Here is a 17,459-nt window from a genome sequence, read left to right as displayed (position 1 = left end):
AATACTAGCTAAAAGCTTATAAATAAAATATAAATTTGGTATGTCAGTTGAGTTGTGCTATGGGTCTGTGTTAGGGTTGTTATGGTAGAGCTTGTTGCACTTTGTGGCTAGATGTCCTATTAAGATTAGCTCTCGACGAGAGTTAGATCGATAGTAAGCAATTGGATCTTTGTAGCACGATCTACAAGAGGAGTCTTACACTGGCCTAAGTAGAGGGTAGTAGACTTGAATAGATGCTATGGATGGATGCCCGGATCCGAGCATTGGTGCTAGCAAAAAGAGGTCTACACTAGCTAAGAGTTTATAGCTAATAGCCTAGGGCTAGTACTAGCTAAAAACTTATAAATAAAGTAGGAAAGCTTATAAATAAAGCAAGAGCCAATAATAGTTGGGTTATTACTATGTAAATGACCTTGGGGTAACTTATTAGACAAGAGGTCAAGTAATCACGCAGTAGCCTCGGGCTACCAAGGAAGTATGCAGATCTCATGGCCATGGAGTTGCAAGGTGGGTGGTTCGGCCTAGGTGTCGCTAGGTTGGGGCCATCGGTGCCAAGTAGGCTAGCAGCGACAATTTGACCTCAATCTCAGGGGTGGTTCGAGGCACTGAACTTGGGTGGTGAGTTGCTAGCCACAATCCATCGCGGTCAAGGTTTTGGTTCTACGTCAAGCATGTTTTATGGAGACCTTACACCATCCAATTCACATCATTCAGACATGTAGAAGATTTATTCTTGCTAAAAACATTAAGAGTAATGGACAGGGTAAACACAAATGGTGGAGATGAAAACAGGGCAGCAAGTTTGCAGGCCTTAAGGCAACCACCAGCATGTTCGGCCATGCAGGCAGGGAGCCATTCAACAAGTGGGTTGCACCGTTGCACCCTACCCACCAACAAACAAACAGGCCAACCACTGATTGACCTATGAAAAGGACCGTTTTCTCCTCACTCTCCACCTTCTGTGCACCTAGTTAAGGGAGCCTTCTGATAAGCATCAAAGTTCAAACCAATGAAACTACAACAGAACGAGACAAATTGAGGCCAGAAGCTTGCAATACAAAAGGTTGACAAACAAAAAGCATGCAACTGGTAGAAAGAGAAACGAATGAAGGAAGCACTAAAAGGATAGAAGAATGGCAAGCAGTAATACACATGCATGTGAAACTGTTGCAGGTATGGGGTAAGAGGAAGGAAGCAAAATGTATACCAGCATGCGCCTATTCCTTTGCCAATGTAGTAGTTGTTCTTGCTGTGTGCGCTTTGGTGCAGACAAAATTTTCTTCCCATCTGCATTCGAGGTGTCCCTGGCCCTCTCTTCAATGACTGGATCATTCTCTTGCAACATGGGCAGCTTACTGCAGTCCAATGGCTTGCACAGCCCGAAGTCTGAAAGCTTCGTATGTCCATGCTTATCGAGCAACAAATTATCAGGTTTAATATCCCTGTGCAAAAATTATAGCTCTTTAGAATGCGAATATGAATATATCTAAATCAAAAACAAAACTTTCTTGTTCGTGACCAAGCCCACCTCTTCTCTTCATGTTTGAGCTGTAAGATGTGGGTAGGATGCACTATCCACTTGGGTTTTATTTGAAATCATGAAGTGTTAGCAAGACTTTATACCAAAACAAAGACAAGGTATGGCATGTGAAGCAAAATCCCTACCTGTGAATGTAGTTGTGCTTGTGTATAGATTCTATCGCAAGAACTGCCTGTCCAACATAAAATCGAGCCTCATCTTCAGTGAGAGTATCTTTACGCATCAGCAAGGTCATCATGTCTCCTCCTGGCAGGTATTCCATGATAAGATACAAGTACTCCTCGTCTTGAAATGAACAGTACAGCTTAACAATGCAGTTGCTGTCCACCTCAGCCAGTAAATTTCTTTCTGCCTTGACATGCTCCACCTGCCCACAACCCAAATACACCATGTTCAAGTTGCATAGCCCTGTCATGGCAATATAACATCTTAAATTGGTGGAGAGGTCAACATGAAAAGGTAAAAAGAGAGGTCCCAATCTATAAGCCTTCTATCACTTGATTTATCTGGTCAATAATACCTGCCCTCTTCTGAGCATTTCAGATTTCTTGAGTTTCTTCATTGCATAAATATGCCCCGTTGCCTTCTCTCTGCATAGCCTTACCTGCGTACCACCACTACAAATGTTAATAAAGCTGTAAAGGAGAGTCATAAATAAATTATCTCATGCCCAAGTTGAACACTAGTTGCTTGAGAGTGATAGTGTAAGAAAACAGCAATAATGATGACATGATTGTTAGAAATCATGGTGGATTAAAGACTAAACAAAACTCCATAATGTGAGTGTGGAAAACAGTGCAATAGACTCAAGTTCAGTTAGGTTACAAGATGGAAACTTGTACTCATAAAAAGACTTGAGATGTTGTGCTTGTATTTCATTCCATTGAAGTGACCCTTTATATAGGTCCAAGTACCATATGGGCTTTGCCTTTGCATGTGGGATAACTCCTAGCCTTCACCACATTCATCCACATCCCTTTGACCTTGTCTATGATATGACATAGATCACTTTTTCTAACACCCTTCCTTGATCATGGCATATCATAATGCCCTTCCTTGCTTCTAACATTACATGAAAGAAAAAGCTTAACTCATAAGGAGTATAGCTCTACAGTACATAAAAGAAATTAGCATCGCTCATAGGGAGCATAGCTTCTACATTGCGAAAAGAAAATGACATGACATGAAAAACATTCCTACATGAAAACATTCCTCTCCCATACCCCATCATCATCATAGCATCATCATCATCATATCCATGAACATTGTGCCTCATGTGCACCATCATGTGTCTCTCCAATACTCCATATCCATGAACATTGTGCCTCATGTGCACCATCATGTGTTGAGCATGGAAACCCAACTCCCATCAATCCCCCCCTTGTGGGCTACATGGCCAACGTAGGAGAACTGTGAGCATACATCATATCACATGACCTACATCATCGGTGGTCAGAGGTGAACATACATCTTGAGTAAAGGAGTGCATCATCATGGCTTTAGAAAGCCCATTCATCATCAGGTACCTCTTCATCATTATAAGAGGTGGATATATGATTACATTGTTCGGTGGTAGTAGTGTCCATACATAAACATTTGGGTAAGAGAGGGCATAATTCATTCGTCATTATGACATGTGAGCCATGACATAATAATCAACATAGACAGCATCTTGTTCATCTTCATTGACATCTTCGTCTTTGTCTTCATCCATTTTTGCGTCTTCATCTGCATCTTTATTTTTGCATAGCATCTTCTTCGTCCTGACATTGCACATAGATTGGTCGTGCGTGCATTCCCATCCTTGAGGCAAGAAACCCAAAACACAATCTTTGATGATGCCTGAGTTGATGTTGGTGATAATCCAAATGTTGATGAAGCCCGTGTTGATGTCCATGCTAAAGAAACCCAAAGTGAAAATATCCACCACAATGGACACATCAAATAACTTTTATCATCCCCCATGTGAACAGACTCTTATGGAGGTCGATTTTACATCATGGCAAAGGATTTTGCAATATTTTAACCAAATCAGAAAAATAGTGCACCGTTTGCACGTCGCCCTTGTCTGCCAGTTCTCAGCGCACCGAACGGATCTCCACCTTCGTCGCGCCGAGCTGCTTTTCTACTCGTCTCGTCACCGAGCCATCTCGCCAAGCTTCACGATCGCCCACAGTTGCCTGCTCAATTCCTACTGCTGTAGGTTGCTACTACTGACATCTTAATCGAGCTGTTTTGTTGGAGCGCGCTACAAACCATCGTTCACTGCCGCACCGACTATTGTGGTTGATCTACGCTGCTTCTGCTCATAGTCGACTGATACGCCTTAAGAGTCGCAAGCTACTGTGTGTGCCGGCTCGAGACTTCTACTGCTCTGCTGGACTTGGAGATGTTGCTGCACGGGGTCTTGATGCAATTGCTGCTTACTTTGTTTATCGCCTTTGTGCTACCATGTGTGCTGCCTATGAGCCACCCTTCTATTTCTCTCTCTCCATTTTGACAAGACTACTGATCAGAATCCTTCTTCTCTCTTTGTTTTGCTTTTGGAAGTCCTATTACCCTTGGGATGTTGGAGCATTGAGCTAGTGAATGAGAGAAAATAATCTAAGCCGCCCTTGAAAAAATCTCACAAACCCACCATTACCTAATGCCTAACTTGGCTATCTCACTAATACAAGAGGGAAAAAAATGGAAACCCTAAAAGGAGACTAATGCAATCTTGTTCTCAAGCAAACTAAAGAAGTTAAGAGATGCCCTAATCACTTGGTAAGTCTAACACTAATCACACCTCCTAATGACTAAGAACCTCCTAATCCTAGATCCACCACTAATCTAAACACTAAACCTAAGCTCTGATACCATGTTAGAAATCATGGTGGATTAAAGACTAAACAAAACTCCATAATGTGAGTGTGGAAAACAGTGCAATAGACTCAAGTTCAGTTAGGTTACAAGATGGAAACTTGTACTCATAAAAAGACTTGAGATGTTGTGCTTGTATTTCATTCCATTGAAGTGACCCTTTATATAGGTCCAAGTACCATATGGGCTTTGCCTTTGCATGTGGGATAACTCCTAGCCTTCACCACATTCATCCACATCCCTTTGACCTTGTCTATGATATGACATAGATCACTTTTTCTAACAATGATGCAAGTCCAAAAAGCCAAGTAGAAACTTTTGGTCACTCCTGTCCGAGAAGTTGTGTAACAGTCAATAGTTTGCAGCCGACAATAACAGTTGGTATCAGAGTTATATATACCTAGATGAATCCAGGAACATGCCCAAATTCACCTTATAAGAAAGTGCTTATAACCTCATGTTAGTCATCCACAAGACAATAAACCATCAACAGTCAATAGTTTGCAGCCGACAATAATAGTTGGTATCAGAGTTATATATACCTAGATGAATCCAGGAACATGCCCAAATTCACCTTATAAAAAAGTGCAATTTATAACCTCAGGTTGGTCATCCACAAGACAATAAACCATCAACTCCATCATGCATAGTATGGACTAGATACTACGACATCCCCACTAACGTCATCGCTTCCCAATAGTGGGTGTAGAACTTGGTATCAATATATGCTCCCACACACACACACACACATAAGAGCATACATTCATACAAAGGTCTGTGTACTGTCAGAGCTCGGGAGATACAAGGCAGACTCAGCCATAATGAAGCCTAGCACTAAGGATCGTAACAAATAGAAAGAATTGGCATATGCACCACTAAAGATAGAAAGAATAAACACAATATCAACTAGCTGCAACTTGGACCAAAACTTCACAATGTGCAACGAAGGCAAAAGCAAGATTTGTGCGGCTTAATTGTGGTTTCAATTATGTCGCCCAAATCATGTATTTTTCTCAGCGCCATTGTAAGATCCACCAAAATCTCCCTAAATACAAACAACAAGGTTAGTACCAAATAGAAGGGGTGCATGCTCGCTCACCTCCCAACCATAGTTGCTATGAAACGCGTTTCAAACTTTAGCAGACCCGTTTGGAACGTTTCAAACGTCTGGGAGTTTGAAACGCGTTTCAAACTTGGCTTTTTATTTTTTAATGTTATTTAAGACGGGTCATATCAGTCGATTCAGTCGCTTTCCAGAGAGCCAAAAAAACACGCCGTGCATAGTACAGAGGAGAAAGTTGATTGTCCTTCCCCACGCTTGCCTTCGTTCGTGTGATTTCTCCGCCACCCGCCCCCTCGGGGCCTGTGCACCGTGCTAGCAAGGTTGGTACTTGTCTGTTTTCATATTTTTGCTTGATTTTTGCACCAATTTCAAAACTTGAAATTTGGGCAACATCCTTCCAGGCTTCCAAAATGCCTCGTGCTAGAGATTCAATGTGGACTCATGTCATTCCCATGGGCAAGTATGGGGGTTCAGGCACTGAAAAATGGAAGTGCAAGTATTGTGATAAGGTCTCAGGTGGATCTGCAAACAGGATAAAGGCTCATTTTTCAGGTCTAAAAGGCAAAGGCATTGGTGCTTGTGATAAAGTGCCCCAGGATATCAAAGCCTCTCTTCTACAATGGAGGAGGGAGCAAGAAGCAGCCATGAAAGGATTTGGAAGCAGCCATGATGACATGCAGGAAGAGGAGAAGGATGTCACCAAAAGAGCTAGAGTGGGTGATGAACAAGAGATGCAGAGTCGCTGTAGGTTCTACCTCTGCTCCTTGTGCCCACAAGTCTTCCTTGCCCATTAGGCCTTCTTTGAAGAGTGCAAGCATTAAAGCTCGTTTTCAGAAAGCAGCAGTTGCTGAGGCCACCCGTGAATTGACAAGGTTGTTTATTCAGTGTGCTTTGTCATTTCACATTGTGTGCACCCCAAGACGGAAGAAGACCATGAGAGCCATTAGCCGCATTGGGTATGAGTGGGAGGGTCCCAAATATGACTCCTTACGCAAGAAGCACTTGAGAGATGAGAAAGATCTTGTACAGCTTGAGATGGAGCCTTTGAAGGCAACATGGCATAAATATGGATGCACCATATTATGTGATGGTTGGACAGATATGCGGAAAAGGAATGTTTATAACATTTTGGTGTCCTCCTGCAAGGGCGTAATGTTTATGCATGCCATTGATGCTTCAGTTCCAGGGACGGTGGTGACAGGAGCCTTTATATGGCAACACATACGCCAGACAACGTTAGAGATTGGTGCTCAGCATGTGGTGCAGGTGATTACTGACAATGGCTCTAATTGTGTGTCCATGGGCAGAATGTTAGGGATGAGTTCCCAGAGATAGTGTGGACTCCTTGTGCAGCACATAGTCTTGACCTCATGATAGAGGATGTTGCTAAAATCCCTTGGATTTCTGAGATCTTTGCTATAGCTCGGAGCATGGTGAGGTTTGTTACCAAGAGGCTAAAAGTCCTCTACATGTACCGTGCCCATAGTGATCTAGAGTTGCTCAAGCCCTCAAAGACCAGGTTTGCGTACATGTTCATTGTGATTGAGAGGCTAGTGAGAGTCCAGCAAGGGCTACTCCGCACAGTTGTGTCACGAGAGTGGATGGCATGGGAGGATCGAGAGCAGCCCAAGGCAGTGGCATTTGTGCGTGCTGTGATGCAAGAGAGTTGGTGGGATGATGTCAAAGCACTTGTGAAGGCCACTCAGCCTCTTTACAGTGTCCTTCGCATCACAGACATGGAGGGCAGCACTCTTGGTCTCCTTTACGAGTTCATGGACCGTATTGGAGAAGCCCTGAATCGGTGCACCGTTCTATCGGCAGAGAGGTATGTGATATGCAATATGCATGTCTTTCCAGTTTTGTACTTGTCGGGTTTATTTGGCTTTGGTTGTTGGTGAATCGTTATTCGTGACTTGGTCTATGAATAGGGTCCAGGACATCAGGGAGGTTTGGAACCGTAGATGGAATTGGTTTCATAGACCAATCCATTCGGTTGCCCATATACTGCATCCTCTATGGCGTAATGAGGAGCAGTTCAACAACGAGGAGTTGGAAGAAGGGTGGCAACAGTACATCCAGAGGTGGACAGGAGGTGATATTAATCTCTTGAGAAAATTGGAGGATGAGCTCTTGGTATATCGCAATGGGAGCCGTGTGTTTGGAAGACCCACCGCACTACTAAGAGAGACACAGCTACAGCCAGTCTCATGGTGGGAGAAATATGGGATTCGTACTCCATTACTGGTAAGTGTTTAGTATTCAAATGTTACATCAATAATAGCCATGAATCATGATGCAATGGGAGGTTAGTGCTTTATCATGACTACTTACAAAGTTTTATGTCCTTTCTATGACAGAAACGCCTTGCATTGCGAGTCCTCTCACAAGATTGCAGCTCTGGGCCTTGTGAGAGGAACTGGAGCACATGGGCTCTCTTCCACACAAAGAAGAGGAACAAATTGAGCAATGCTCAATTAGAACAGTTGGTTTATTGTCATTGCAACCTCTGTCTAATTGAGCAACAAGGCAATCCAATCGAGCCGCACCAAGTGAATGTCGACAAGATTGACATAGAGTTGGTGAAGGATGTACCGGATATTCCTCAGGAGGAGCGTGACATCTATGCTATGCTTTACGAGGAGTTGATGGCACCAGCTCGTATCACACGAGTGCATGCATCTAGAGATGGAGCTTCTACGAGTGCTACGGCTACAGAACCTGAGATTTATGGAGCTGAGGCAGAGTCTTCTTCCGGCACAGAGTCAGAGACATCAGAGGATGGAGATGACCATGAGGAGGAGGAGTCATCTCCGTCTGAGGAGGATGACTCCTGAGTCCTGACTCCTGATTCTATTTTCTACTTTATTTTGTACTATGTATTGTGTGTCACATGTGACACGGATTGTGTTTGACTATTTACCATTGACTCTTGAGCTTACTTATGAATCATGATGAGCATTTACCATTGAGACTCTGTGTCATGTGATTTGTCTATTTAGTATTATCTATGATTGTTGATTCATGAATCATGATTGAAACCTGCAGGCTGCAGCCTGCAACCTTTGAAGTTAAAGTTTGGCATTTGAACTTTGTAGTTTGCACATATTCAGCATACACCATGGCTCATTTCTTTCTTGCATTGTTTTTATCTAGGATTGAAGTTTGAAACTTTGAGTTTGAAGTTTGAACATGGATGACTGCCTTGGCATATTTGGCATTTGCTATCCCATGGGCCATGGGCCCATTATGCATAGATGATAGTACATACTTATTACTAAATCCTGATACATCATACAAGCATGCATATATTCAACATGTTATCATTTTATCAATGCTATCAATGATCCCATATATTCTGGCATATAAATATCATATATGGTATTGATTTTTCACATGCCAAGATGGGAAAGTTTGAAACGCGTTTCAAACTTCTGCGAAAGGTTTGAAACGTTTCAAACGCGTTTTTGAAACGCGTTTTTTGAAACGTGTCGCTACTATGCTCCCAACAATAGATTCCATCCGAATCACCCCCAAGCCGGAGCTAAGGTTCCGCTCTTCACACGCCAAGCCACTCACCATGGCAAGACCACCTATGAATCACCAAGTCCATGGCAGGAGCACAACTACTCTGATCTAGGCTCAGACCAATAGTCAAGACACATAATAATAAACCCATATAGCCAATAACCATAGATTTACTAATCATCCACCTTAGCCACCCATACCAACCCGCTTTCCCTAATCCAAGGGCTCCCCTAACCCTACCAAATTAGGCCACTAATCTCGATATGGGTGCCATGTGTCATCAATTGAGTGTGCGCGTGTGCATGTGATTTCTATGGGTCAAAAGATAAGGCTTGAAGCCTACAAAAGCATGTACTTGGTGAAGGTTTTACATATCGATCAAATCATTTTGAGTCACTCACACTTCTCTCTCACTAGCCATTTCCAGGATCATTGACTTCTCGGACAACCAATGCTACCCAGGGCTCTTCTTGCTCGAGCTCCGCAAACACAACCACCCCAACCCCTCCCTCGCCAACCAACCATAGCCAACTTCTTCCGGATGCAAGAGGAGAAGGACACCTATACAATGGATCTTGTGGACCCACCTCGCCCTAGAGGAGTTTTCTCCGAACAGGCCTCCACATTTCAGCATGCCCGGAGTCTTCGGTCCCCTAGACGTCGGCCACAATCCCCTCATCAACTCCAGATGCAAGACATGCTCCATCGCCATCGAGCTACGTTTCCACGTGACGTAGCTCAGGGAGACCTCTCAGCCATACTCATCAGCCCCATGCTTGATATTTTGGAGAGTGGTATAACCTAGGAGGTTGTTGATTCCTAGTTGAACCATTGGGTTCACTTTAAGTTCCATCCTTCAACGCATACCCAAAAGATTTAGATGGTACAAGGTCTCCTCGAATGGAAAGCCTTCACTAGTGGAGAGAACTGAAGAACAAGCCCACTACTTGGGCAGATTTCAAGAAACATTTCAAAATGAGTTTCTCCACGCGGAGGATGAGTTTGATGTGATGTCCAAGTTTGCAGACTTGGATATGACAAACATGTATTTTGGCATGTACACAGATTTAGAGAGTTGCAATCTCGAGCGGGGAACATGGATAAGGAAATTTTTATATAGCGTGTTATCTTAGTAGCATAGGACACTAGGATCTACAGCATGTAGAGTTTCTAGGTGTATCTATATTTTCTAACCTTGCTATATCCTATCCTTATGCAGGATAGTTACCCTACGGTAGACAAAGTTTACCATGACTTCACAAGAAAATCGGAAGGGTGATCTAGATGGGGTTGCTAGGATTGGAGGGGTGAATCTTTCACCCGGTTTAGTGCTCACTTCTATGATTCCTTGAGAGAGCTATGTAAAAACTCTGTTGATTTAAACCGAGACTAAGGGATCTTCCACCTATTAGGGTGGAAGGTAGTCAGTGCTTCTACAAGAAGTCATCGGAAGTTTCAAAGGACTTGTTCTTTTTTCTAATCGTCCTTGGTCTCATGGGCAGTCGGAGAGGGTGAAATCAAGTTTTGGGATTATCCTTTGGGAATATGGCTCCAGGTGATCGTTTTATTAGGAAAGGTACATTCCTATGGTCGAGTTTGCCTATGATAAGTTGTTATCCCCTAGCAAATGTTGTAGCTAGCAAACAGCTGTCTCAACGATTTCAAGTGTCCAATTCCATGAGGAGTTGGAGGATTGAAGAATGGTTTATGTTCTTCAAGGACCTCAACGATTTCAAGTGTCCAATTCCATGAGGAGTTGGAGGAGTTGGAGGATTGAAGAATGGTTTATGTTCTTCAAGGACCTCAGAAAGTTCTGTTTTTATGTCTTGTTCCCACAGTCATATGCTAGAGGACATCTTCAATGCTCGTTCTAATGCATGGCTATGTCGATTTGATAGACACATATAAACCTAATTTCGGAGACAGTTGATGTAGGTATAGCTAGATTCTCCTTCATTTATTTCCAAGAGTGGAAATGTCCTAAGTAGGGAGGAATGTTATGTACCTAGCACTAACCCTTGGGGTTAGGGACTAATCCAACAAGGTTAGGGGAGCCCTTGAATTAGGAAAAGCAAGGTGGATTCACATGGCTAAGGTCCAAATTTAATAAATTCAAGGTTATTGGCTATTTATGACTAGACTGTTATTTATAGCAACAATAAGCACTATATAAGTGAGTCTTGGGTTATTATTGTGTCATGTGCAAGACATGTGCATGCTCATTTCCAGGGCTATTTCCTTCAAGGGCAACAAATAAAGAACCAGTTTTAGAACCAGATTCAAGACCTTGTGCTGCTAGTGTGGGCAGGAAAGACTTGTGGATGGACCAAGTGGCTGTCGGCCACCACATAAGGGGAACATGTTTTTGTCAGCTGCAGCAAAGAATGAGAGTAAAAGAGAATTGACCGGTTGCTTGTGGCTACACTAGAGTATGTACTCTAGAGCAGTGCAGGTCACTTACCACATTATCCTACATACGAGAATGACTACTTAGATGCTTCAATGGTTACATAACATGAAGTAGAACTCGAAACAGTAGATTCAAGATTGTATTCATATTTAAGACAAAGTACAGAACATAAGTAGACAACACAGTTGCTCCGTAAATTACGGATAGAACTGACTGTATTGAATGACACAATGTACTCAAGCTACCCTACGACGACAGGACACCCCCTATTTATAGTCTTTACAGATGTCATCTGTCACTGAACTTCCATAATTTTTTGGGTTCTAGACCCTTCTACCCTAGAGAGCTGTGTTTACACTTGGAAGCCTGGGTTATCTTATTGGCTGCTTCTTTCCCTGATGGCATCGAATGGCGGTAATGCGATCATTGCTTCCACCATTTCCATGCAGTACTTCGGAGTGTCTACCCACCCCGTTGGTGGAGTAACTTCGAACTCTTCTTAGCATAGTTGTAACTTTGACATTCCCCCACTAAAACTGTCCATACGCACTATAGCCTTATCAGCTCCTTCATCGGTTTTATCCTTGCCCTTCTTAAGTTGGTGTTACATCCTTGACTTGGGACTATCCCAAGTCTACCTTTACTTTTACAGCCCTACCCGGAACTTCTGCCAAAAGGCCGCTATCTGGTTGTCAAGCCAAGCTATAACAGCATATCAGCCAAGGCTACCATCTACTCATCCATGAGCATAGCTGAAAACAGAAACAGGTAAAGGGAACCCAAAAGATAACTTTTTACAAACCTGAATGTGCTTCCCGGACTGTACCAGCTTACCGCTATACAAATGGAATGCAAAAAAAAGTATAAATTTGTACAACCCTGGGCTTTGATACCAAATGTTAGCCTAGTCTTTGAGTGCAGGTGTTAACAAAGATGATTAACAGAACAGTAGACTTAACAAAACATAAGCACACACCAAGAACGGACAACTACTACTATATTTCTATTACAAAACATAGCAAACGCTCTGTATACAAAGCCTATCAAATGACTCGAGACTGAAAACTGTAGAGAAAACCTAACCTCTACTTGAGAACAAATCTTTGTGACTCAAGTTGCCAGAGAACCTCTATCTACAAGCAAATGCTGGCTAAAGATGGAAGAGGAAGCTTGCTGCTGACGTTTGCGACTGAAATCAGCACCTCCTAGCTGCTCTGGCACTAATAGAAGGTTGGCTTGTGTGAAGGAAAGCTCCTATCGCAAGAAAGAAGAACGAGGGAACAAGTGGGATTTGGTGGACAAACTTATTTGCAATCAGTTTCATCCTTTTTTCCTATTTTTCACCTATTAAAACACCCTTAGGCTCACTTTTAGGATGGTGAAAGCACTTTTCTAGCACCTTTGTGGCCCATTTGCACCACTTTTCACTGCTTGACCTACCCAACCTTCCTGCCATATTCACATTTGGGGGTCCGCCCTCCAGCCAGTCCACACATGGGTGCCGATGGTTGTGTGGGCACCTGTATAGACCTGGGCTGATGTACACACTGTGAGGCAAATCCAGCTAGTATGAATCTGCCAGCAGCCATATGGGACTGGGTTCTGGTATTGAACAATACATTACAGACTGCACCTTCATCAATTGTTGCCAATGATAAAAGCTTTCAGGCACGTGTTTGCAAAAACCTGTGATGAAAGGAGTGCTGCATGGAGAGAACATGGGCTCCAGTACAGGTGGGCTGTGTTGCGCACAGGCTTCAACAGGGGACAATGTTTCCAATCATGGTCAGGGAAAGAACCCGACTTCAGGACCAATTCTTAGGATTCTATAATAATGGTTTGTATACCCGATTTGTTCAGCTTGGCAATCTATTACACCAGTGCTTTCTAATGTCAATGGCATGTTGCTTATCTAAATGGTTTGCAGAAAAGGGCAGAAAATGGCACCTCTCCAAATGCTCCCCTCCCAATTATGGTCAGAAGATCAAAATCATCAACACCCATCTTTCGTCTCTGTATACGCATGTATTCTGTCTCTTTCCTCTCTAGATCCTTACGTAGGTTGTTTTGTTCCTCCTCGGTAACATCAGCACTTGCAAGCTTCTGCTCCAGTATAATCCGCCTGCAAAGCCAACAATCGTGCCGATGTCAAAATAAAAACCATGCTAAGTTGTTATGGTGACTTTGCATTCCCTAAATCAATCGCATATGAATGGTATCAAACCGATGGAGCTGAATTGCAGCAGGGAACAAATAAGCAGATCCATGATAATCATATGCATAGTATCAGACCGATCAAGCTGAATTGGCAGGGACCATGAAAAGACAATAAGCAGATCCATGATAACCACATAAACCAATTGATATGCATGGTATCGGACCGATAGAGCTAAATTGCAGCAGGGAACATGAAAAGGCAATAAGCAGATCCATGATAATCACGAGTAAGAAAGGATCAAGTTCTTACATTGTCACGATTAAGATAGCACTGAGGTTACTTTTTGTTTAGAGTTCCTAGGTCCCTAAAACATGCAAAAGATTTTAAATTGTCGTGGTTAAGAAAGCATTGAGGTTACATTGTATTTAGCAAAAGCAAGGGTCTCATTATTATCACGATTAACATAGGATTAAAGTGTGTATAGCAAAGGAAGGTACCTTTCTCGCCGCTCCTGCAAGATTTTCATCTGGGACTTGTAGTGATTCTCGATGTACTGCTTGGCTGCAGCGACCTTCTGCCTGGTGATGTTGGAAGGCAGCTCTTCAGCCACAGGCTTAGCTCCATCCCTGTCACTGTCAGAGCCATGCGATCCCTTTTTCATCCCTAGACAAGCCATCGCCCTCTGCTGAAACCCCTGAAACCAGCTCCTCGAGTCCTCCATCCCGCTATCCCAACCGTCCGATTCACGCTGTGCTGAATCTCTCACCGTTCGATTGAAGCTGCAGACGACAGGCGCGGCGGGAAAAGGCCTGATATGCGGTAGAAGTGCAGCGAGCGCGATCGATCGCGGGCAATGTGTAGGACTGCAAACATGGCGAAAAATCTCAGAAGGCCGAGGCAGAGAGAAGAACTAGGGTTTCAAGAGAAGAGCAGATATGGAAGCTAGGGCAAGTTCAGGGATAAGGAGGTTAGGGTAAACTTCACAGGTAACGGAAATGGAGGTAAGGGCAGGCAAGTACGGGATATGTGGATAAGGAAATGAGGGGGAGCTCGCAGGCATGGAAATTAGGGTTACACAGAGGAGATTAGAGTTACTTAGAAGCAGAGGTGTGGTGAAGAGGAGAAAGAGGTGTTGTGAAGAGGAGAAAGCAGGCGGACTGCAGAAGAGCAAGAGTAGGCCTGGTAGGCTCTGAAAGCTTCTCCTAACCTTTGATTTATCCTAAAGTCCCAAGATTTCATTTTCTTTCCCCCAGCCGGCTTAATTAATTAAATTAATGGTGTAGGGTTAACTCTTCCAACTAACATTTTGTTTTGATAATTAGATTAAGGTCCCTTTCCCATCGAAGGCCCGCCTCGACAAGTACTTAAACTTTGCCCTCACTCAAATGGCACCTACATTCTACCTAACTAGTTGCTTCTCACATATATAATTCCCAGCTTGATATTTTTCAAATTCCTAGAGTAATAGGCACCTCCCCTTCTCGAACCTCCGAACTCCCTGAACCTCCAAATTTTTGCCACATGGCAATTTCGTGAAACTCTTCCTTTATATAATATATATAGAGATAGAGAAGAGATGGAACTATGTCACGTGATTAGGTTGAGGCTCTTGTCTACAACTAACCTTTTCAAATAAGGTTAAAGTAACGCCTTATGAACCATATGCACTAAGCCATGTTTGATAGTAGCTTAAGGTTCTTTAAACAACTAACAACTTGGTAAAATGCCTGGTGGATGAATATATCCTTAGCCCAAACCATTTCTCCCACACTCCAATGCAAGAATGCAATGTTCACATAATTTATTGAAAATAAGGTTGGAACTTGTGGTGAATGAGAGGTGTATGTGTGAAGGCGTATAAACAATGGCATACTTTTGATGTAAAGGCTAGTGGACAAAAATTGGGGATGCTCATTTATGTTTGCTCTGCACTACATAGGTGTGTGGATGGAAAAAAAATATCAAACCAATGTATGAAGCACTAATTGGCATTTTTAAAACTCTTTATGTCATGAAGGTTTGGTGTCCATGATATTCGAGTGGTCATGAAGGTTCGGTGTCCATGATATTCGAGTCTCCATACCCATATGGCTTTGATTATTGAAGGGCATGTGATCTACAAGCTGATATTTTAAGATGTGATCTACTTTCACATTACCTAAAGTGGTAATGTGAAAGTAGATCACATCTTAAAATAGATCACATCTTAAAATGTCAGCTTGTAGATCACATTTGTAGATCACATGCCCACCACTACAAGCCAAGGGATCATGAACTAAAGACTACATTGTTTAGGTATAAATTCTCTCACATAATCATATGTGGCATGTTGTGTGATGGGTTAGCTCTTCGCATGTATAGAATGGCATATTGAAGAATTTGAACAATGTCCAAAAAAGCACTAGTAATTAATTACATGCCAAAGAGGACTATAAAATGGGGCTATGGTAAAGTGTTGAAGCATTACTCCGTTGAGCAACTTTTGGCATGAGAAAGCGCACTCATAGGTGCACACTCCTTTGAGCACTACTTCTTTGACAAACTTTTGGCATGAGAAAGCGCACTCATAATAGGTGCACACTCTTAGTTTTTTATTTCATCATTCAATTTGGAAGGATAAGAATATTTCTCTCTTTGATCTTTGCCCTATCTTGTCCTTTGTTTTGTTCATTTGAAAAATCCTGAAACCATCATATAGCCCTTGTTTCTTTTTTATAGACATTTTGGGTCACCTTCCATTCCTTTACGTCGCTACGAATTCATTAATCATCCTACACTATGAAGTAATTTTACAACAACACATCCTTGTAGAATTGTTAATGTATCCCTACCTCCTTCTTACATTATTCACCTTCCTAGCATTTCAACCATCATTATCATCTAATAATCCTCTAAAAAGTCACCAACATCTACCTTAGGTAATGCTTCTAAGTAAATCTTTCTAGACGTAAAAAAGCATGTATACAAGGCTCAGCAAAGCATGACTCTACATAGGCATACACATGTACACACAATCATATCTTTAGGTGTGTATACAAAAGTGAAAAAGTGTTTAATGTAAGTAACAGGTTTGCATTTTCAAAGGGTTTCATATTTAAGTAGCACAATTATTTTTTATACACCATCACCAAAACATCAAATGTGTTTTTGTGATTATGGTAGCATCATCCATCGCATTATTATGTACATACCTACAAGATGTTGGTTCCAAATGCTTTCAAGCTTCGTTGCTTCTTAAAAACTTCCATAACTTTGCAGCACCCATGATATGATATTGTATTTTGTCTAGATTTAAGAACATACAATCTGATTCAAAATATGAGATGATCCTTTCTGATGTGTTTAATGACTTTGGATTGAAATTTTTTATTGAGTCTAAGGTATGCTATAAACTTTATCCCTTTTATTAGGGTTAAAGAGTATCCTGTAACATCCTCCACGCTCATGTAGATGTTTTTGTTGCTTGACTTTTTTAAAGAGATGCAACATTCAACATGAGCTAAGTTCTTTCACATAACATTTTCACAAATTATAAATTCTTCTTATTTATGCTTGTAAATTTTCAACCTAATCGTTTATGTGTGTATGCAAACCATTACATACTTATCTGGGATATGGTTTTGATACATACTTATCTGGGATATGGTTTTGATATAATCAATTTTGGTTTTGTCATTTTCTTTCTTTTTTATACTTAAGTGGACCCAACTCTTTAATCACTCATGTCTTGTTGCTGTGCACTTTTTGCAAGTCACCCTCTACCCTACATTTGTAGCCTTCACAAAAAAAGCCATCACATACAAATATAAAATGAAGTTTAAGGAGGTGTGAATGCTTATAAAAATGTAGATACCACCATAATTCCATATGAAAAAAACTCTTTACAAATGTACATAGCATA

At 42.0% G+C, this 17,459-nt stretch overlaps 1 protein-coding gene across 1 annotated transcript in view; it reads right to left on the bottom strand.

Moving 5' to 3' along the window:
* LOC147607484 (uncharacterized) overlaps nt 1-14,772 on the bottom strand; it is a 29,127-nt gene extending 14,355 nt beyond the window's left edge. The window contains exons 1-5 of the mRNA XM_086790654.1: nt 14,056-14,772; nt 13,348-13,522; nt 2,061-2,144; nt 1,666-1,907; nt 1,208-1,442 (exon numbers count right to left, since the gene is read on the bottom strand). Of these exons, the coding sequence (XP_086646780.1) occupies nt 1,208-1,442; nt 1,666-1,907; nt 2,061-2,144; nt 13,348-13,522; nt 14,056-14,279 (960 nt within the window). The 5' untranslated portion in view covers nt 14,280-14,772. The remainder of the gene's footprint in view (nt 1-1,207; nt 1,443-1,665; nt 1,908-2,060; nt 2,145-13,347; nt 13,523-14,055) is intronic.
* Between the last annotated feature and the right edge of the window lie 2,687 nt (nt 14,773-17,459).

Source organism: Cibotium barometz, chromosome 55 (genome assembly GCF_041138505.1).
Source record: "Cibotium barometz isolate CiBa-2024 chromosome 55, ASM4113850v1, whole genome shotgun sequence".
In the NCBI taxonomy this organism is placed as follows: domain Eukaryota; kingdom Viridiplantae; phylum Streptophyta; class Polypodiopsida; order Cyatheales; family Cibotiaceae; genus Cibotium; species Cibotium barometz.
This window is presented reverse-complemented; position numbering and strand designations above follow the sequence as displayed.